This window comes from Bidens hawaiensis, unplaced genomic scaffold (genome assembly GCF_021521415.1).
Source record: "Bidens hawaiensis isolate Kalapana, Puna unplaced genomic scaffold, B.hawaiensis_p1.1 tig00000458_1, whole genome shotgun sequence".
NCBI classification, from domain to species: Eukaryota; Viridiplantae; Streptophyta; class Magnoliopsida; order Asterales; family Asteraceae; genus Bidens; species Bidens hawaiensis.
Genome location: NW_027491030.1, coordinates 797,840 through 821,619, shown reverse-complemented (window position 1 = coordinate 821,619; position 23,780 = coordinate 797,840). Strand labels below are relative to the sequence as shown.

The following is a 23,780-nucleotide window of genomic DNA, read 5'->3' as shown; positions in this document are numbered from 1 at the left end:
GTTGGAGTGAACGTAAACGTTCGTCCAACTCGGCTTGGAATTCTTTCTGACGTGCTTCCGCCCAAGCTTTAACTTGTTCTGGTGTTTGTCGCGGAAGTCTCGTCTGTTGTTTCCCCAACTGGGTATCAATGAATCCCAGGAGAGGATTGTTTACTGCACTTGCCCCGGCTTGGGTAACCGGGGTAGTGTTCGTAACAATCGTGTATTCACCGGTGTTCCCCCCAGTAGCTGGGGTTGTGGTTACCGAAGTTTCTTGGTCACTCGGTGGCTTTGGCATCGGAGTAACCTTAACCATCTTTCCAGAAGTTTGAAAAAACTGAGAAAAAGAATTAGTTATAGCTTAATGCACGGATGGCGCCAATGAAGAAACACTAAATGACCCCGGCAGATTAAGGATAATCTTAGGGTAAATAGATGTTTCCCACGAGGGTTAAGTCCGGCAAAGATGGTTATTCTTCTCAACCTGCAAAACAGACACCGTAAGCTCGTCACTGAGAAGGGTGGGGGGGTTCCTCCTTGTGACCACCCTCCGGCGTGAGAATCAGACTAGGTTGCTCTGAATATAAGTGTATATAGAGAGAAATAGCTAGAGAGAAGATGATGATACCGTTCCAAGGTGTTGGAGTATTTATAGCCGAAGGTAGGTTTCCAAGCAGGTACGGCCAGCTGTATAATATTCCTTTTCCACCAACTACGGGCTACGTTCGTGCCACGATGGGAGTTGGTGGGTAGGCAGCGGCTGATAGTGACATTTTGTACTGGAGCGTGCTCCTCCTCGTACTATTGTCAGTGAGCTGTCACCCTGTGATTGGTTCATGGGCTGCTTTTGTCAGATCTTGTCTATTTGTCCATACCTTGGTAGGTATAGTACAAAAGATCTTCTGGAAGCGTACGGACTGGCTCTTTTGGGCGGGAATATTCCCGCCCTGCTCATTCCTTCTTCAGGTGACATTGCTGAAGTATAAGAGTTAGTGCCTTATGCGTGTAGCCTTACTGTTAGTGCGGGTAGCCTTCCTTCTTGGCTTGTACCCACAGCTACGGGGACAGGCAGGGTACTGTACCAAGGGAGGCTTTCCTACGGGAACAGTGGCTTACTGCGTGTAAGGTCTTCATCTCTCTGAGCATGGTGGGTCCTGCGGATCCAGTTGGTCTTTGCGCAGACGTACCTCTTCAAGGTGAGTCTTGCGGGTCTAACTGGGCTTTGCGAGGACCTACCTCTTCAGCTCTCTTTATCCATTCACTACACGTGCTCAGTCACATTGTTACTTTTAGGTAGGCAAGACAATAACTAGAATGAGTGAAGAGGTTGGTACATGCTATGATATGAGAAGATAAAAGAAGAAATTAACTCATAAAACATTGGCATGTTATTCATGTAAGAGACATTTAATATTTTATTTATAAGATCATGTGTAGTGGAATTGAATTCTTATGGAGGCTCTTTGCCCCACGTTACCATAGAGGTTTTTTGGTCTAAAATGTATGTAGTTGATGGAGTTCATTCAAATATTTATCTCATTGTTATTTTATTATTATTTTTTATTAAAAAACAAATAAATAAATAAGCTCACCCAATCACCTTCCAACCCCCCCCCCCCCCTCCAAAGCGCCCGGTGGGCGGTTTTTCCGACGCTTTGGGGCGCCTTGAAGGTGGGAAACGTCCTATTACACATGGTCTAAAAACATTTAAGAATATTTATATCAAGTTGTTTAATTTTGGCTTTATTAGTAATCGGATTACTGTATTATATGACATGTCAACCATAAATCTTGAAGGAGTGTTACAAATAAAGTTTTTATTATTTGTTTTTCTTTTGAAATAATGTTTCCAATGTATACCCAGTTAAAACGCAAGTCTATTTAGGTGTCAGTGTGTCACATCACCCTGTAGTAAATTGAAGAAAGGTTTAGTTGGGTCTGGTGGTTGAAAGCTGAAACGGGAAACCAGTCAACCACAAGTAAATGAGGCTTTAATGGTAAGTGGTCCATATAAACATTTCCACCAAATGCTAATTATTATAGATGAATATCTTGCCACAAATCATTTTTAATATGTAGTTTATGTGAAGTTACTAAGGATTCAAAAGCTTAAAGATAATACAAACATATAATAACAGAGTTTAAAGTTTGTTTAAGGTAGAGATCAACATTGAACATAATTTCGTCAAATAATAATAACATGACTTAGCAACCGGGGGGGGGGGGGGGGGGGTCTAAATTGATTCACTATGGTATGTAGCTTGGTTATTTTTTATGTGTAGTCCATGAATTATCGCTTGCTTAATATTCCATTCCCGAAACGAGTTTGAGCAAGTGTATATGACTGGTGTCATGTCTTGGGGATGACGGTCAGTACGTCAGTACAAGTGCCAGAGATTTCTAAACAAATTTAATAACTTGATCCTTTGGAAAAGGCGCCGGAGCAGATCTTCGTATCATCCTTGTGGCAAGTAGAGAGAAACGACCGACCATTTAAAAACGAGTCAAAATATTCGGTTGAAGTCTTGGAAAGATAACAGTATGAATATCTGTATTGGGTTAAAAATAGGGTAAGCAAGACTACATGGATTCAGATTCTTGGTTTGTATATGAAATTTAGCTTGTAATCTCTCTGTAATTTGCCTCCTAGTTTAGCATCATGCTAGTGGTAGTTTTATAACTTTTAATTAAAATGACATGTGTTTATAAGCTTACTATGAACCGGTTTATGATGCTTTCTAATAAATAAATAATGATATTACTTAAATACTATTAATAGTTAAATGTGCTTGATATAATAAATATAATTTTTTTAAATATGAATAAAGTCATAGTTAAGGAAACAAAATTTTGAATTCATATAAGGCATGAATAACAATATACATATTTTAAAGACCGTAACTACTTATAACTTATATTATAGGCTTTACACACAATAGTTATAATGATCCACACTTCACTATAGACTGCATTAAATTGATAACTATACTTTAAAGTACATCAAATTAATAAATAAATTTTCTATCTACACCCATTCATGAAAAAACATATGTAATTAGTTTAACAGAAAATTAGAAAGAAAAAAAAAGGTCGTTTAAGAGAGATTAAAAGAAAGGTTAGATTGTGAGTCCTGGTATAAATTGGATGTGGCTCAATGGTAGAGCACTCACTTTACTAGTGAGAGGTATGAAGTTCAAACCTCACTACCTCCAATTTATATGGGAGATATGAGGGATGACCCTGGCTTGACAGGGTTCGAGTCCTGATCTCACCCGGTTTTACCGGCTTCTCGTTGTCGTGCCGTTTGGCGGGCGTGGGGTCGGCTTTTATCCGGTGAATCTCTCAACAGGTGGACCGCTAGGGGCTCCGTCCGTCTGGACTAGCGGCCAGCTCGGGCTACTTTAAGCCAATGGAGTTCACGTACGAAATACCTGGCGTTACTTAGTTGACCGTTTAAAGGAAAGGATTGTGAGTCCCGGTGAGGGTCAAAGTTTAGGAGTTAAAGATACCTCGTATAAAAGAAAAGCCTTTCAGGAGTCAAGCACACAAGCCTAGATGCCCATTGCATCAAATCCCAAAAAGGTTTCATGGGTATTATCGTCATTCTCTAAAACATCATGCCTCCATTTTCCAATTTATTTCGCCCAGTATTTATTTTTTAAATTTAATTATTTTATGCTAACTTTTTAAATCTAAATAAACAGTTTCCCCAAACAAATAACCTTTCATTTTAAAAAATTTAATTGTTTTAGTTGTGTATTCTAAATTGTATATGACACATATTATTATAAAATCATATTTATTAATCGCCTCTTAACCTAGTGGCATAAGATGTTTCTTCTTATCAAAGTGGTGCATATTCACGTTCTGTAAACCGACATTATCTGGATTTCGAAGTATATTTTATAAGGTGTACAATCGTCATTAAAAAGATACAAAAATATATATTTTTCATAACAAATTTATGTTAACTGTTTTATTAGCTTAATTGTTAAAGCAGTTATTATTAATATTATTTTTTAACGACCAACGAAGCATTCAAATATGTTATGAACTAAATACAACATATCGGGATTTACTCGCATTTAGATCCGGGTAAAGCCCTTACAAATAGAGGTGCACAAATCGGGTTTTTTAAATACCCGGGTTCGGGTATAGAACCGGGTTCGGGTATGACCGGGTACGGGCATGATCGGTATTGGTAGTAACCGGGTCGGGTTCGGGTAGGGTATTGTCTCTAAAAACCATACCCTATGCATCGGGGTCGGGTCGGGTATAGCACCGGGTATTCTAAAAATGGGTATTTGAATACCCTATTATCGGGTATTGAAAAAACCCTATTTACGGACTTTTTTCCGGTATTTTTTGATATAGATTGGATTTTTAAAAAGTTTACACTTTTTAGGGGTATTATTTGGGTATACATCGGGTATTTGAAATACCCGGTTTCGGGTATTGGAAAACCCCGGTTTCGGGTTCGAGTATTATCGGGTACAAATCGGGTTTTCGGGTATTACCGGGTACAAATCGGGTTCGGTTCGGGTTCGGGTTTTAGTGCCAAAATGCGTACCATATCCGTACCCTACGGGTAGGGTCGGATATAAAAAACCCGGTATTAGAAAAACCGGTTCCGGGTATTTATTTCAGGTCCGGTTCCGGGTTCGGGTTTTTTGTGCACCTCTACTTACAAAGGCCAATGTCGGTGAACTTGCCCGAAGGTGCGACAATGTTGTAAGATAAAACTCGTTCATCTCAAGAATCCAACTAGTGAACATCACATACTCACATAGTTTCACGTCATCACCCGATGCTATCAAAATTAAATGATGAATGCAGAAATCAAACCTATATTACATGAAATACAAAGTCCCTCTATTACCATTCCACCATAAACTGATTGACTGTTAAAAAACCGTGACGACCGCATATGAGTGAAAGTACACTCATATAATATAATTTATAATGAATGAAATTAAATTAATTAGTAACTTTTTTTGATATCCATGCAAAATAATTTATATCTAGCCGTTGAGAGAGGGCGTCGGTGGCCGTTGCATTTAATTGAATTAAAAATAATAAAACATGAAAAACTAGCCGTTAGACTCAGGGGCATGTGAGAGAGGGGGAGCCTCTGACATATTCTCTCTCACCCAAAAAAATGCCACTTTCTGTATTTTCCATTTCATTATTTCAAAAAATATAATCATCTTTGATAATCCGAATAATGGTAAAAAATTGGAACATAATATTTTTTATTCGGTTTGAAGTTAAACAAAAATAGTCATGTATATAATGTTTAAACGTTAACATTTATATGAAACGAGTTTTTCACAGTAATAAAATGTTTAAATTATTTCATGTATTTAACATATGTTTGTGTACAATGAAAAAATATATTGAAATTTATAGGTGAACTTTTTATTATCTATTTTCCACATATATAGATTATGCACCTAATTAGAAATGTGTTGAGATTACAACATCACATTTTAACACTTTTTTTTATCAGTTAATGCCTATTATTTTTATCAATATCTACTTTTCACATAGCTAATTTAAATTACATGTATATTTGTAGGTCGAATCTAAACTTTTTAACACTTTTTTTATCACTTTTTTTATCAGTTAATGCCTATTATTTTTTATCAATATCTACTTTTCACATAGCTAATTTAAATCACATAGCTAATTTAACACTTTTTTAGCACGCTTGTGTCGACCTCACAGGAGTGTCCCCTCTTGTTGGGATTAGGGACACTGGATTTGTAGCAGGCCAGACAGCATTGAAGGCGGCATCGGGCAAGGTTGCTAAACACGAGAGAGCTTGTTTGGAGAATCAACACGTGTTTATCCCCTTCGCCTTTGACACTTTTGGTTTCTTAGCTCCGGATGCCGTGGACCTTTTGAATAGGGTTCAGAAAGTTGTGTATAGTAACGTATCAGCCCATAAGAATCAAAACTTTGTTTTTAGTCGGATTGGGTTTGCTATCCAAAAGGGGGTTGCGACGCAGCTTGTTGCCCGCTTACCTGTCACTTCATTGTAAATCGTTTGGATGTTTCTATGAAATATAAAAGGAACTACCCTGCTTAATCTAAACATATGAGTTTACTATAAATAAATAATCATACATCCATCCTAAGTGTTAGTATTCAGTATTCTTTTTACGTTTAATATACAAACAATAACCTCAATTCACTGCACATTTTTAAAACGAAGGTAAAAAGATCACGAGTCCACGTTGGTAAGTTTGTTCGTGCATTTTATTCTTATGAAGTATATTTAAAAAAATCAGATGTCTATTACGATACATAAGAAAAGTAATAAACGAATTATAAGTTCCAGTAAAAAAAAACCTTAATATATGAAAAAAATACTTTATTATTTTTCTTATTTTTCAGGTTCAATAAATTTTGTTTTTTCACATAGCATGTAATTTTATTTTTCATAATTCAAGCAATTAATTTATATTTCAACTAAAACAAAAGAAACAATATTTCCAACCAAAAATGTAAAAATAATAAATATAATAATAAACCATTGATTCATAAACTGAATTATTAACAATTCATATATGCTCAGAGAGCGTTAAAATCACGTGTACCACCTGCAAACTCAACTCCACAACCATCACTACAAAACCTTCTTCCAACACTATTAATCCTCTCACTGTATATCATATCTTTCACTTCACCTTCTCATTTCCTCAACTTAATTTAATTAAAACCCAATGGAGTCCAAATTCAAGACTTCTAATCTCACCTTAATCATCACCATTCTCCTAGCAACGTTAATCAATCTCACCACCCGCGTCACACCGCAATCCTGGGACGGCATTATCGTCATCGAATCCGACTTCCAAGCGCTCCAATCGTTTAAACAAGCGCTTATCGACCCGAACGGGTTCTTAAAATCATGGAACGATAGCGGATACGGCGCGTGCTCCGGGGGCTGGCAAGGCATCAAATGCGCCCAGGGACAAGTTATCGTAATCCAGCTCCCGTGGAGAGGATTACGCGGACAACTCACGACAAAAATAGGTCAACTTCAAGCGCTGAGGAAGCTCAGTCTTCATGACAATGAAATTGGGGGTTCAATTCCCAAAGAACTCGGGTTGTTACCCAACCTTAGAGGTCTTCAGTTATTTAATAATAAGTTTACGGGCACGGTCTCACCTGCATTGGGATCGTGCCCGTCACTTCAAGTTCTAGACTTGAGTAATAATAAGTTAGTGGGGGGAATACCCATGACACTAGCGAACTGCCCGAAGCTTTTTCGGGTTAATTTGAGTTCTAATTCGTTGTCGGGTTCGATCCCGGATTCGATCGTGCAGTCCAATTCGATTATTTTTCTTGCTTTAAGTAATAATAATTTTTCCGGGTTGATCCCGGATTCTTGGGGGAGTAAGAGTAAGGGAAATGGAGTCAAACCCTTGTTTCAATCGTTGACTTTTGACCATAATTTCTTCTATGGCCCACTTCCTGTTTCGTTGACCAAGTTGACTGATTTACAAGAGTTTTCAGTTGGTAATAATAGGATTAGTGGGAATATACCTGTTGAATTTGGTAGGCTTTCAAAGCTTAAAAGTATTGATTTTTCTTATAATTTTATTAATGGTACAATTCCCACAAGTTTTCAAAATTTGACTTTGTTAAAGTCAATGAATTTGGCTCACAACAATCTCACTGGTGAAATCCCATTATTCATTGGTGAAAAGTTGAATCTTTCATCTTTTAATGTGTCCTACAACAATCTTTCCGGCCCGGTCCCACCGAATCTTTCGTCGAAATTCGATTCGTCCGCGTTTATCGGGAATCGAGATCTTTGCGGGTACAGCCCCGCCACCGCATGTCCCCCATCGCAACCGCCTTCCACCGCCCCATCGCCACGACAAAACCGAGGTAACAAGATAAGCACGAAAGTGATCATCCTCATCGTGGGTTCAGTGATTGCGCTTTTATTATTAATATGTTGCATACTTTTATGTTGCTTGTTAACGAAAAAGGGAGGGGGCGCGCGGAAAGACGCGGAAGGGGATGGGGGTGGAGGTGGGGCCGCTGCAGGAAAAGGGTCTACAGCAGCAGCGGCCCCACAGGCTGAAGCGGCCAAGGGGGGCGGGGAGGCAGGTGGGAAACTTGTACATTTTGAGGGTACAATGGGGTTTACAGCTGATGATTTGTTGTGTGCAACTGCTGAGATAATGGGAAAGAGTACTTATGGGACAGTTTATAAGACAACATTGGAAGATGGTGATCAAGTGGCAGTTAAAAGATTAAGGGAAAAGATAACTAAAAACCAAAGGGAATTTGAAGTTGAAGTGAATTTGCTTGGGAAAATTAGGCATCCTAATTTGTTGGCAATGAGGGCTTATTATTTAGGCCCAAAAGGGGAGAAACTTCTTGTTTTTGATTACATGCCTAGAGGAAGCCTTGCTACTTTTCTTCATGGTAAGCATATGCTCTTTAATTATTATTGGACTATTTTGTTAAGATTTTTTATAATATGTGTAATTTGAAAATTAAGGAATCACGAATGTCCGAGAACGGTCATAATTGATGACTGAACTCGGGCATTCGAAAACAAGTAAATGGGATTCGAAATCGGATCTTATGCCACATATGCATTATGACTTGAAAGGTATAACTTTCGTAAGATATCATGATCGGACTTAAAAAATAAATAGTTTTTTGTCACTCTACTTTTTAATTTTTTGTTTAAAACTTGAAAAAATGCTAGTTTTCAAATGTAAAAAAAAGAAAAAAAACTTCATAAGTTATATCTATTTATCTACAAGAAATAGTGTTTTTTTGTAACTTTTTATTGCAGAGTGGTCACATTTTAGAAAATATTATAGCTTTCAAGAAGGAGCAAATTTAACAACCATTTTTTTGTAACTTTTTGTGTTAATACCTTTTGTTTCAAACTCATTTCTTTTTATTATAATTAAAAATGTTGCCTTTCAAGAATGAACAACTTCTCATGTTATTCTAACTTTTAGTGCTTTGTCATATTAATTTAACTTTTTGTTGCAAATTGACAACATAGTTAAGAAAATGCCAAAAGACCAGTTAGTTTATATTAAACAAACAACTTTTAAATGCAACATTAGCTATTCTTGTTTGTCCAGATTGCTTATTCTTGAAATTTTGAAAAAAACATATCATTTGTTGCATTTACATCATAAAAATCATACTTATCGTCGACTTGAATGCAGCTCGAGGACCTGAAACACCAGTCGATTGGCCAATGCGAATGCAAATAGCGAAGGGAATGTCTAGAGGCTTACTTAGCCTCCATACCCAACACAACATAATCCACGGAAACCTAACATCGAGCAACGTTTTGCTCGATGAAAACATAAACCCCAAAATTGCTGATTTCAGCTTGTCACGGCTCATGACAGCTGCTGCAAACTCAAACGTGATTGCAACCGCCGGGGCCCTGGGATACAGGGCCCCAGAGCTTTCTAAGCTCAAAAAAGCCAACACCAAAACCGACGTCTACAGTTTGGGTGTAATAATATTAGAACTTTTAACCGGGAAGTCACCAGGCGAGGCAATGAACGGTGTGGATTTACCGCAATGGGTTGCTTCAATTGTGAAAGAAGAGTGGACTAATGAGGTTTTTGATCTTGAATTAATGAAAGATGCTTCAACAATTGGTGATGAGTTGTTGAACACTTTGAAACTAGCCTTGCATTGTGTTGACCCTTCACCATCAGCTAGGCCCGAGGTTCAGTTGGTTCTTCAGCAATTGGAGGAGATTAGACCGGAAACCGCCACGAGTTCGGGTGATGATGGTGGTGCTGGACCTTCAGTGAGTGAATGAATGTGGAGGTTTAGGGGATTATTATTATTATTATGATTCTTTTATTCTTGAGTTAAGGTCTGGTTATTGTAAATTCTTATTCATTTTGTTCAATGAAGTTGAAATTTTGATGCTCAGACTCCATAAATTTGAATAGATTTAAAAAGCCCTTTTTTTCCTTGGCTAGTGGTGATGCAAACTAGCCCGAGCTTAGTTTGTTTTGAATATAATATGTTTAAAGCTCGAGTTCATCTTATGAATAGTTCGTCAGGTTATGCTCGTGAGTAGGTTTTTAAGCTTAAACTTGACTCAGTTTGTATTTATTAAATAATTTGTTTACATATATTAGTTCTTTTTATAAATACTTGCATTTATATAAATTTTATACATAATATAATATTTAGTTAATTTTATCATATTCATTATATCAAGAACAATAATGAATAGTCTCGTTTATAATTACGAGCCGTATCAAGCATAACCTGAGTTATAAAAAAATGTTTACAATTTTAACGCAAAACCAACTGTTGAGTTTCAAATGTTTGACTTATAATGTTTGCAATTGTATGCAAACTGGTAATCCAGTTTGACTTATACAGATTTATGCCAAATGCTAATCCAATATGAACTGCTAAATGGTAATCTAATATCAATATGAACTACAGATATATGCCAAACCATTTTGTTATGCCAAAATATTCACTTGCAGTTACCAAATAAAGTGACAGTTTGACTTACCAGTTTGGCTTAAGCATCACTAATAACAACATTAATCCATTCTTATTTTCCCTTAAATATGATAAAGCAACCTCAGCTATGTTACATTTAGTCACTGCAACATTTTGAACACAAAAATCAAAATTAATAATCAATTTCACTCACGGCTATATTCCACCTCAAAGTCATAATAGTAAAACAATTGTTACACTGAAAAAAGAAAGAAATAAACATCGTTTATTCGGTCATCCCTCATGCTTCAATAGATATTCCATAAATCATAATGCCATCTTCATCGACTCAAGCTTGTCAAAAACATCTAAATAATACTAACAAACTATAATTTAAGTTTATGTAAGAAATAAGTTTTACCTTTCACCATTCGTGCCAAAGTTGGAAATCGAGTTGAATTTACCTTCCACCAGTTCAAGATATCAAAGTGGTCTCTTAATTATTTCATGATCTTCTACAAGATATCTTTCCAATTCAGTTTTCCTACTAGACGACTAACCAGCACCACCCCGAAACCTCTCAAGTTGACCCATCCATGATTTTTTTTACCACGGACTTGTTCTACTTGAGTTTGTATAGTAACCGGATTGCTTGAACCGACATGATTTCAAACCTCATACTCTTTTAATGTCTGCTTCAACTCAAATTTCACCTCATCAAGCATTTCTTTTAACCTTTTCTCAAACTATTGAGTCGCCTTCAACACGCCCGATTCTTTCAACAAGTTACCATTTTTTTGACACACCAATTCTACCAATGTAAGTTCACTCGTGGATCAAAGATGCTACCAAACTCTAGCAGTTTATTAGTCCTAACATCATCATTAAATTATTTTTGAAATTTGAATTTAATGTCTGGTATCAGTATTAAAAATGAAATTTTGGTTATAATAATTTAAAATATATTCAAGGTGCTCTCAAAACCTCAGCATACACCTCATGTGCTATCACATAATTAGAACAAGACATCTCCATTGTTTTTGTTTTCAAAAGTTGTTGACAGAATTACAAATTTTGTCCTTTAAAATAAGACGAATTACGGTTCGTGTCTTTTTTTTAGTTTCCTTGCAGGCGGTGTACTTTAAACTTTTTTTTCCTACAAGTTTTGTCCTTTACGCTAACTGGGTTAGAAAAAGTCAGTTAAATCCCATCACGTGAGGCGCATGTGAGGGTAGTTTTGTCCTTTCATATATCTCTGCAACTAAACCCCCCTTTATCAGTCTTCCCCCTCCCTTTCAATCGATTCAATTCCCGGCGATTAAAAACCCTCGTATCCGACTCGATTCAACAACCCGACAGTTAATACCTTAAATTGCACATCATTCTCAAAACTTAAAAACGTAAGATGGATGATCCTCCTCCTCCTCGGTTCTACATTCGTGAAGCTGATGAACAATCAAATGCTGATGCGTTTTATGGTAAGTTTAAACTTTAGGGTTTATAATTGGGTTTATTTAACTAACAGCTGTTTAATCTTGTTTGTGTAGTAAATAATCCACATTTGTTCACGATCAAGCTGCACCATGGTGGTAGTTTCACTAAATTTCCTGGACGGGTTTATAATAGAGCCGTTGTCCATTTTGTTGACATGCTAGATATTGACAAGTTTTCAGTTCACGAGCTTGATCGAATCTTGCTTGAATTATCCTATCCTACAGATAAGGTTAGATTCTACCATTATGTAGTACCGGGTTCAGAATTGGATTGGGGGCTTAGAGCTTTGGGAAGTGATGATGATGTTAGGGGATTTGCTAAGTATATTGGAGCTTTTAATCAGTTAATGAATGTGTATGTTGAGCATGAGTTCACCTATGTACACACATACTTCTGCTCACCCTCAAAGTTTACCATTGAAGAGATAACAGATGAGGAGTTTCTGGCAAGTGAGGTCGTACTAGATAAAGCAAACTCAGTTAAGAAAAGGTTGTTGTTGGAATGGCAAGATAGCACAAATGAGGTTGTTGTTCAAAAGGTAGTTGTGGAACAAGACAAACAGGATGCAAATGTGAATGTTCAAGAAGAGAATAATGTTGGTGTTGTTGAACAACAAGACCAGATTGATATATGTCATGAGGATCCAGAATTTGACCCTATGTTTGGAGAGGATGCTTTTGGTGTGCAACCTACAAATGAGGTGGAGATTGATTACAATGGTGATGTAGATGGAGGTGGATATGGTGTGCAGCCTACAAATGTCACACCCTCAAAATCCACTAACGGAGTTTTACCGTCAGAGGGTGTGAACTAACAGGATCGGAATCATTAGTTATAATCAAACCATAAAAACGTTTAAATGAAAATAAGTGCGGAAGCGTAAAAACCAAAAGATAAAAGTTGCGTCGCGCAGGACGACTCAAAACCCCATAATAACAGTTTAAAATCAGGTTGTATAAACAAAAGCGTTTCAAACAATGCATGATCCTATACCGCGCTCCCGCCTCGGCTACCTGAGAATAACATATTAAAAGTGTCAACACGAGGTTGGTGAGTTCACAAGTTTATATAAAATAAAGCGTTTAGCGTTTGCGTTCAGCGTTTTGCGTTACCAGATAGTGTTATGTCAATTATATATCTATAGGTAGCTAGCCTATAAAACAAGTATTACTAAGTGTTCGACACCTAAGCTGACTGTTTATCATTTGCCTTGCCACCAGGTCTATCCCGACCATGGTATGTGTTTAGCCAAGATTACACCCACTCGACCTCCAGTCGAGTTTAGCTTTGGGTGGGGTTTGTCAAACCCAGTAGTACTACTCAACAATGACTCGCTATTATCCAATACTAAACGGTTCGATGTGAATGAAGGACTTTAGTTATTGCGTTTGCCACTTAGTCCTTACAAGTGATGTATAATTTATATTAACAAAATCTTAAATGCGTTTTCGGAGTATGTTATCTCCCCAAGTGAAAAGCGTTTGAAAATAGTTTAGAGGGGTAAGTGAACTCGCTGTTTGCGAAGAATTCCCAAAATAAATCACCAAAGGATGCGCGTCACAGAAAAACTCTCTCTAGCGTTATAAAACAACAAAGAGATTTTTCTAAGTGTCGGAACTATTATCGAGTCTCTAGACTCGGCACATAATACCTATGCACACAATATGTTTCGTGTTTCGTTTGTGAATCGTGTGTGACTTTAACCAGTACATTTGTGATACATTACATGTGTGAGCAATTATTTACGTGTCATGTATTAATAATGTACATCATTAGAAATTACTTCCCGTAAGGGCAATTTGGTCACACATAACAATTAACTAGCAATTATTCCCCGCAAGGGCAATTTGGTCAAAAAACGACAACTATTTAGCAAGTATTCCCCGCAGGGGCAATTTGGTCAAAACATAACAATTATATAGCAAGTATTCCCCACAGGGGCAATTTGGTCAAAACATAATAATTAACTAGCAATTATCATGTTTCATGCATTTTCACAAAATTCAGCAGCTAGTTTCACCGAGACAGAAATTCTACTTGAGAGATTGTACTATTCCACCGATCATAACATCTCAATTAATTTACCAAAAATCATCACAAAAGCATACATGTATTAGGTTTCCAGAACATATTTTATTTTATTTTTATTCCACATATGTTTCTCACAATGATCAAAACATTACAGCAAACTCATAACAGTCAAATTCATGCGCAACAGAATGTTATTTGAAATTCCCGTTAAACTAAAAATCCAACAAATACAAGACCACTTGGGTTAGGTTCCTAACTCAACAAGTCAACTTCCAGAAGTAGAACCAACCCAATTGGTCTCGTAGTTCATGAGATATAATATTTAAAAATCCAACAAATACAGCAGGTCTAACAACTCAGCTTTGCACAACGTTTTTGTAAAATCATAAAGGTTAACTTTTACACGTCAAAAAATTGCAAATTTATATTCATTAGAAACTAGACTCAACCTAGTTTACTGTAGTATCAATATTCTCAACCAATTTTCACATTTACACCCCGTTACAGTCAATTGAACATCAACAACACAATCTGTCCAGAAACTGTTTGCAACAAAACTCAACATATTAACCATCTATAGACTATAATCCGTTCATATAACACTCTAGACTCCATAATCACTATCCATGCACATCAACTACACATTACATACATGATTAGGGTTTTTGCTTGAACTCAAATCAAAGACACAAACAATTAACATGTAACAATATCAATCTTAGTTATCAAATCATCATCCATACATCATCAAATCAAACAAATCATATGAGCACATTATATGAAGATTTTCGGAATCTAGGGTTCACAAATATACCTTCAAAAACACCAATACAAGTAATAGGAAGGTAGAAGATGGCTAGAAACGGATGTAGGATGCTTCAATTGTGAAAAACAAGATCAAACAATGGTAGTATGTGTGTGTATGGGGGCCGATCGCAAGGAGAGGGGGAGAAAGGGCTGCCGATCGGGTTTGGGGAGAGAAAGAGAGGCTAGGGTTTTAGCTTAATATTATTTAATAACAATCATGTTACATCTAGGTCCCTCCACTTTCAAATGTTACTTTTCTAGCTTAATTAACTAGTTCTAGCACATTGAGTTAACGTTTATAACAATGTTATCACATAATACATAAGTCTAACACATAATTATCACATAATTATTGTTTTGACGTTTTTCGTTTATTCCCCAATTGTTTGCGTCAACTCGTTTGCGTTTCGGTGCAATTCCCGAAAGACTACCATGTAGTAAGTGTTAAGCGTCATTTAAACCCTAGTTTAAATGTAATGAGATGTGCGTTACAGATTCAATGATCTTAAGTTTGAATTGACGGAGTTGAGTTAACGGAGTTAACCTGAAATTGACGATTGTCACAACAAATGAGGTGGATATGGATTACAATGGAGGTGGGGATGGAGATAGTGAAGATTCTTCAATTTCAGATGAAGAAAGTGGATATGAGTCTTCAAATTCAGATGAAAGTGGAACTGATGGGATTCTAACTATGAAATGAGAGATGAGAGTTCTGATGATGATGAACATCTAGAGGGTTGCCCAGTTAAGAAACCAAAGAATGTGAAGAAATCTAAGAACAAAAAGAAATCTAAAAATGTTAAGAAAACTAGGGATGGTGATGAAGATTCAGAAAATGATTCAGATAGTGATTTCAACTATGAAGATGGTGAAACACATGATGTAGATGTAGATATGAGGGATTTCAGACTGCATACTGATTTTGAAGTTGAACAGCAGGATGCAAATTGTAGATTAGAGGGTTTGGACATAGAAATGGATGATGTGATGTTGGATAATGATAGAATGTATAATGAGAAACAAAGAAATGAGGGGGACATGGATTATCTTTTCCATGTGGGACAAGTTTTTGGTACAAAAGCAGAGGTGAAGGATATGATCAAGGCACATGCAGTTGAAACAAGAAGACAAATTAGGATAAGAAAAGATGATTTGGTAAGGGTGAGGGCTGTGTGTGAAGGAGATATGGAAGATGGGTCCCACATGCAGGGGGTTGGATCTAGCAGTGCTAATAAAGATGAAGGACCAGTCCAGAAAAGTATTGGGGGTATGGGAAAAAGGAAAGACCCACTTGCTATTAGATGCCCTTGGGTACTGTTGTTGTCATACCAAAAAAGAACAGCTTCATGGAAAATTACAAGGTTGATAAATTAACATAAATGCCTTCAATCTAGGGAAATTTATGCTTGCACAGCCGGGTTCCTCTCAAACCATTTGGTTACTGATCTTCAAGATGACCCAAAGCTGAATGTTAAATTCATCAAAGAAAGGTTTCAAAGGAGGTTTGAAGTTGGTGTGTCTGAGATGAAAGCTTATAGAGCAAAGATGTTGGCCAGGGAACATATAATTGGAAATTTCAGAGGCCAATATGGGTTATTGAGGGATTATATTGAAGAGTTGAAGAGGACTAATCCAGATACAACAGTGAAGCTTGAATTAGAAGAATGCTCAGATCCAACATCTGAGACAAGACAATTCAAGAGGATATACATCTGTTTGGGGTCTTTGAAAAAGAGGTTCAAAGCAATAGGTAGGGATCCGTTGGGACTGGATGGGGCTTTCCTTAAAAGTGCTTGGTCTGGTCAACTTTTAACAGCAGTTGCTCTAGATCCAAACAATGGATACTACCCTGTTGCATATGCTGTAGTTGAAGCTGAAACATTGAACTCTTGCAAATGGTTCTTGGAATGCCTTGGTGATGACTTGGATATAAACAACAGATCCAAGTTTACCTTTATGAGTGACAGGCAAAAGGGTCTTATACAGGCTGTAGATAAGTTGTTTCCTTCTGTAGAGCATAGGTTTTGTGTGAGGCACATTGAAGATAACCCAAGATCACTCTTCAAAGGAAAGCTTTTAAGGGATGCTCTTTGGAAGCTGGCTAGATGTACATCACCTACACAATATGAGAGAGAGATGAACAACCTAAAAAACTTGAACAAAAGGTGTCATCTTTGGGTATCTAAGATCCCACCAGAAACATGGTCAAGGTCACACTTCTCTGGTAAGTTTTTAATTTTGTATCCTTTATTCTCTCATAACTTTCAAGTTTTGTCCTTTATCTGTTGTGTTTTGTTATAATAGGTAGAGCAATGTCTGATGTGTTGACCAACAACATGTGTGAATGTTTCAATTCAAAGCTGGTAGATGGAAGGGACAAGCCTATTATCACATTGCTGGAATACATCAGAGAATATGTGATGAGGAAGATTGTTACTGTGTTGAAGGTAATTGATAGGTCATCAGGGTTACTAACACCATATGCTACACAAATTATGGAGTCAGTGAAGAACAAAGCAAGCAGGTGAGTTGTATGTGAATATTTACTTGTCTTGTAAATGATGTGAATGGTTTACATATTTGGATGATAGGTACTCTGTGCATTGGAATGGTGAGGATCATTATCAGGTAACAGGTCCATATGGTGATCAGTGTGTAGTGAACATGAGCACAAGTACATGTGCATGTAGGAGATGGGAGATAACTGGGATACCTTATAGACATGTGGTGGCATGTATTTGGGTGAAGGGTGCACATGACAGATCTGTTGGCAGGCCAGAAACATTTGTCAAACCAATTTACACAATGGATAGGTAGAAGGCAGTGTATAGCTACAAGGTGTATCCCATCTATGGTATGAGTATGTGGCCCACATCACAAGTCCCAATCCAGATCACAGCTCCTAAATTCAAAAAGCAAACTGGAAGGCCAAAGAAATCAAGGAAAAAGTCAGCAATGGAAAGGGAAGATGGTGGTTCAAGGAAAAAGTCAAAGGTTGATGCAAAGGGCAAGGGAAAGGCTGTGGAGGGTGAAGGTCAGAAAGTGAAGGCAGTGAGAAAGACAAAGCCAAAAGGATCAAACACTTGTGGGACATGTGGTTAAAAGGGTCACAACAAGAGATCATGCATGAAAAATCTTGCTGATTAATGTGCCTACTGTTTGACTGTTTTTGTAGTTTTTATGACTTTATGGTATGGATATTTTTAAGTTGTTAGACTTTTTTTCAAGTTTTTCATGGTATGGATGTATTAAGTTGTTGTCTGGACTAATGTTGCTTTAAGTTGTTGACTTTAATATGGTTGATTAATGTTTAGTAGTTGTTAAATGACAAGTAGCTTTTAATATGGTTGTTCATTATTTAACTTGGTTGTTGTTTGCATTTATGGTTGTTGGTAATGGTTGTGCAGAACTGCAGATGGATCAGATGTTACTTATTTTAAGGGTTTGGACATATTTGCCCTTGGATCAGATTTTACATAATTTAATGGTTTGGCAGATGGAATTTTGTGCAGATGACTCATTCATCTTTTTGTGCATATTGTGCAGTTTTTACTTATTTGCCCTTGGATCAGATCAGATCATATTATGCAGTATTCATCTCTTGGTTTATGGTTTATGGATGTTGTAGATGGATGTGTAGATAGTGCACAATGTGCAGATTGTGCGTGATGTGCAGATTCTGCATAATGTGTAGATTGTGCATAATGTGTAGATAGTGCACAATGTGCAGATTGTGCATCATGTGTAGATAGTGCACAATGTGCAGATTGTGTATAGCATCCATCCAAAAGTCCAAAATAAACTAACCAAAGATCTAAATTAAATCCAAAATAAACTGATGATACATTGCTTAAAAGGGATCCAAAATTACATCCAAAATAAAGTCAAAATACATAATACTTAAACTGCATAAAGTCCTAAATTAACTAATAAAGTCAAAATACAAATAGTCAACAACTTCAAATTCAGTCAACTAGTTACATTTTCATTGCAATTACAATTGCAATGAAAATGATCCAACTAATGACTAATCTGTTCTTCATCTTCCTTGCTTGTTCTTTATAACTCTCTAAACTTTGTTCAACCTTGTTTTTCGACTTCAATAAGCCCGGGATAATCTCCAATGCCCGTTCACACATTGGTGGGTCACGCCATCCAAGAAAGGGGCAATCCGATGTCTGGAAAAGAGGAGAAACATGAAGTATAAACAATTGACTGGAACTTAAATCGAATTACACACTTACCATGTCCGGACAAGAGAAAAACCGACGACCTGGATTTCTATCAGTCCATGAAGTTCGAACAACTGCTACCTTGCCACAAACACAGTAAGCCATCATCAATTGAGCCCTGGTATTTGAATTTCGCATCGAGCCGTAATTGATTGAAGCCCTAATCGTACCCTGATCGATTGAAGGTGGGGTTGGGTTAAAAAGAGGGCGAAGACTGATAAAGGGGGGATTAGTTGCAGAGATATATGAAAGGACAAAACTACCCTCACATGCGCCTCACGTGATGGGATTTAACTGACTTTTTCTAACCCAGATAGCGTAAAGGACAAAACTTGTAGGAAAAAAAAGTTTAAAGTACACCGCCTGCAAGGAAACTAAAAAAAGGATACGAACCGTAATTCGTCTTATTTTAAATGACAAAATTTGTAATTCTGTGAAAGTTGTTAGAAGTAATTTTTATTTTCAATTTCCTGGTATATATGCCCAAACACTTTTATCTGGCACCTGATCAAAAAGATGGTATTTGTTAGAAAGAGTTAGATATCCCCCATTCAACAAGACACACCAAAATCGCCCCCGCAGATGATCCTTGTTAAACAAACATGTTAACAATTGTAAAGAGATACCAGCAAATGCGGGAAAAAATCAACCGAACTAGGTGTTAAACAACAATGATGATGGCCAAGGTACGTTGAAAACATGGAAGTTTGATCCTGATAAGATTAGGCGGTTATTAGTTAAGATGATTATAGTAGACGAGCTTCCTTTTTTGTTTGTTAAATGAGAAGGGTTTATGGAAGCCCTTTTGCCATAATTTTAAGGTCCCTTCCCGATTCACAGTGGCCGGTGATATATTAGATTATATTTTGGATGAAACAAAGGAAACCACGTGATTTTTTTTGTTAAGAATAAGCAACGAGTTTCTTTTACAACAGACACATCGACATCAATCCAAGTGTCAATTATATGTGCCTAACTGCACATTTTATTGATGATAACCGGCAATACCATAAGAGAATTATAAGTTTAAACAAATACTTAGCCATAAGAGTGAAGATATCGTGGGGGCAATTCATTCCATTGGGGACAGAAAGTGTGAATCGCCCCTGCAATATCTTCACTCTTATGGCTAAGTATTTGTTTAAAAGTTATTATTCTCTTATGGTTTTGCCAGTTATTATCAATAAAAGATGCACTTAACCACATTTAGTTGACATGTTGGATTGATGTCACGTGTCTGTTGTAAAAGAAGCTCGTTGTTTATTAGTAATGAAAGAAATAACGCAATTTCTTTTTTTTCATCCAAAAAAAAATAATCTAATGCATCACGGGCCACTGTAAATAGGACCTTAAAATTAGGGCAAATGGCTTCCATGAATTCCCTAAACCTTCTCGTTCTACAAACAAAAAAGGAAGCTAGTCGACTATAACATCTTAATTAATAACTTCCTAATATTATCAGGATCAAACTTCCACGTTTTCAACGTACCTCGGCTATCTTCATTCTTGTTTAAAGACCAAGCTCGGTTGATTTTTTTTCTCATTTGCTGGATTCTCTTTACAATTGTTAACAAGCTTGTTTAACGAGGATGTTACGTCATTTCTAGAATCCACCTTTTGTTTTCCAGCTGTGTCTCATCAACTGTTTGTTCAGCGCTCGAAACACAGGCTATGGATCCTTCCTCTTTTTCGGTTTCACCTTTTGTTCCCTGGCTTGTGTCTCATTAACAGTTGGTGTTTGTTACTTTGTTCATTGCCGTCGCTCGAAATAGACTATGGGTCCATTTGTGTACATCACAACGCAAATATACATTCATTAACGTTTCGGTAACAATTCCTGTCATGAAAATTTTGTGGATAAATAATCACATAAATAATCACTGTTTGTGGATAAATATTCAAGTTTTTAACACTTGAATATGATTTCATGCAATGATTGATAATATCATAATTTTATGAAACTTTTTGTTGTTGCTGTATGAGTTTAATATGTAACAAATAATATAATTTTAAGAATGGTTACATGATCATTTTTCATTAACAAGTTTATGTAAATAACCAGCTTATGTTAATCAATTGATCGATTAACAGTTTGTGAATAAATAACTAGTTATAATTAACAAAAGATCATTAACAGTTTATACTTTATATGATTAATAAGAACGTACCATTGATGGCCGATCATGATTTGCATAGGCAATTACGAATTTCTGCATGGTTGTTAAGACTATTTATGAATATGATGATAAATCAAATTAGGTTTAGGATTTGTTTATTTTGGAACCAAATCTATACTAGTTATATGATAATATCATAGCGTAAATACAATTAGAAGGTGATCGAATCTTAAAATTTTCCTATATTCAAATTTCAAAATGGATTGTGTTCGGGTAAGAAAAGTCTAAATTAAGGGACCCGACATGACCCGACTCAAGAATGATATACGATAATTAACGCACAACTTAGAAATAACCGACTTATATTATAACCAGAAAATATAACTCAAAAAACTGATTACAACATCTTTGGTAGTGATGGTGGTGATTGTTGTGTTTGTTGTTGTTTTGTATCTAACACTAACTTTGTACATGTATTTATACTAGTAACCCAACTTAGTCACCAAGCATAATATGTGGTCACCACTCAACTTGGCCACCAAGGTCAACTTGGGCAACAAGGTCAACTTGGCCAACAAGGTGAACTTGGCCACCAAGCATATGGAATGTTTCATAATACCACTTAGACTTTAACCGACTTGTTAAAACCTCTTAGGCCCGGTTCACCGACTTGTGACCCGGAATAGAAATTAATCCAACACCGACCCGATGCCCACCGACCCCCCTCATTTGAATATGGGTCTAATACATGGTTTGACGGGTTGGGTAATCGGGTTTCATGGACCGTTATCTTGCTCATCCGTTGAGTAGTAGCCTTGCTCAAGGCTATTAAGCATTAAAATAAATTTTTTCTTGGTTTTTTATCAAATAAAGTACGGAACTAGCTAGTTTATGTAACCAACAACTAAAAAGACGAGGAAGATTGCAAAAGAGGTAATGGTCTTTTTTCGCTTGGAATTCGTCGGGGATGAGAGGGCAAGTATTTGTTTTTGTTTTTGTTTTTGTTTTAACTTAACGGAAGACGAGAGGATATGAACTGATATACAACTTTTTTGTTCAAATAAACTCATTATTTGTAAGAATGATTTATGATTGCCACCTACATTTATTTATGACATAAATTGTACTACTAATTTGACAAATTTGTCATAGTGGTAATACTACCATTCCACACAAACTTAACAATTTATCTAATAGACAGTGTTAGACCCGAATTTATTACAAAATAAAAACCACATAATCCATAAATATATCTAGAGTCAAATCACATAGACTATGGTAAAAGATGTAACTAAGGTAAAACCGCATGAACTATTTGTATATTTAAACAAATGATTTTAATAAATACAAATGATATACAAATATTCAAAATTTAAGTATACATTTTTTCTAGAACGGGTAATTTGGATTAGTGATGAACCACTGGCCCACCCGCTTATCTTCATTCCCCGAGTACTGGAACCCCCTATTTTTTGTCACTAGTGGGACTTGAACAATTAAACCAAATATCTCTCCCATTCCCAAATTGAATTCTTTGAGTGTATGTAACATTCGTCATTTTCGGTCTTTTTTGTATTTGTATTTTATCAAAACCCGACCCGATTTGTAAACCAAATCTTTCACTAATATAAAATATTGGATTTTTATGTTTCATAATCATCTCTTACTTTTTGGATTTGTTACTAGTTTGTATTATTTGACTTGTTTAAACTTAAAAGAAAAACACATGCAAGTATTGATATAAAACAAGGAAAACAAGTTTGACTTCTTCCCTATATAAACAACCCCATCCCCTTCATTTCTTCTTGCTCATTCATCTTCTTTCTCTCTCAAACTAAGAACACTATCTCTAACCTTCAAGGTTCATAATTATCAAACAACAACCTTCTTTAAATTTTGTTTTGTTACTTACTAATTCATATCTTGTGGTACAACATATATATAATATGCACCCCTTGTTTCCTTCGGCTTTCATATTCTTCGGGAGGTGATATGCTACAAGGCAAGGCTTCATGGAGAACTCTTTGTAGTTCTTGATTATACTATTTTCCTTTAATGCTTTACTAGTATTGTTTATATTGTAAGTAGTTTAGTTTTAATTCATGTTTAAAGAGTTTCATGGTCTTGGGTATGAAGTCACTAGTCTCGGTTTTATCCCGAGATTAGACCCGAATCAAGACCGAACCAAGACCAAACTCTTGTTTACTAGCTTTTGTTTTAAATAGTTTTGTTTACTAGTTTTGTTTAAAATAGTTAAAATAGTTTAGTTTTAATTCATGTTTAAAGAGTTTCATGGTCTTGGGTATGAAGTCACTAGTCTCGGTTTTATCCCGAGATTAGACCCGAATCAAGACCGAACCAAGACCGAACTCTTGTTTACTAGCCTTTGTTTAAAATATTTTGTTTACTAGTTTTGTTTAAAATAGTTAAATAAACATGCTTATGAAAGATTTGAACCTTGTAACTTCTAAAACCATTTTAATAGTTCTATGGTATATGGGTATGTGGCAACCATCCTCGGTATCATTCCGAGTCAAGGACCGAACCAAAACCGAACTAACCGAGTTCACTTGCCTAAGACACACAAGTGTGTTTTTGGCCATCGAAACTCATATTTTCTTCAAGAATATATTTTAAACTAATT

General features: G+C 36.3%; 2 protein-coding genes across 2 annotated transcripts in view; one reads left to right on the top strand and one right to left on the bottom strand.

The window, feature by feature from the left end:
- LOC143627539 (uncharacterized) overlaps positions 1-16,923 on the bottom strand; it is a 35,505-nt gene extending 18,582 nt beyond the window's left edge. The window contains exon 1 of the mRNA XM_077097330.1: positions 16,919-16,923. The gene's annotated coding sequence lies outside the window, so the exon portion shown is untranslated. The remainder of the gene's footprint in view (positions 1-16,918) is intronic.
- LOC143627508 (putative leucine-rich repeat receptor-like protein kinase IMK3) lies at positions 6,467-9,873 on the top strand. Its single transcript, XM_077097305.1, has 2 exons — positions 6,467-8,424; positions 9,192-9,873. The coding sequence occupies exons 1-2, from the start codon at positions 6,708-6,710 to the stop codon at positions 9,803-9,805; spliced, it is 2,331 nt and encodes a 776-aa protein (XP_076953420.1). The 5' UTR covers positions 6,467-6,707; the 3' UTR covers positions 9,806-9,873.
- Positions 16,924-23,780: the final 6,857 nt, after the last annotated feature.

Excerpts from the sequence above, each read along its gene's own strand:
- LOC143627508 (XM_077097305.1), top strand. The coding sequence starts at position 6,708 with ATGGAGTCCAAATTCAAGACTTCTAATCTCACCTTAATCATCACCATT. Across the intron at positions 8,425-9,191 it reads CCTTGCTACTTTTCTTCATG|CTCGAGGACCTGAAACACCA; the intron begins GTAAGCATATGC and ends ACTTGAATGCAG.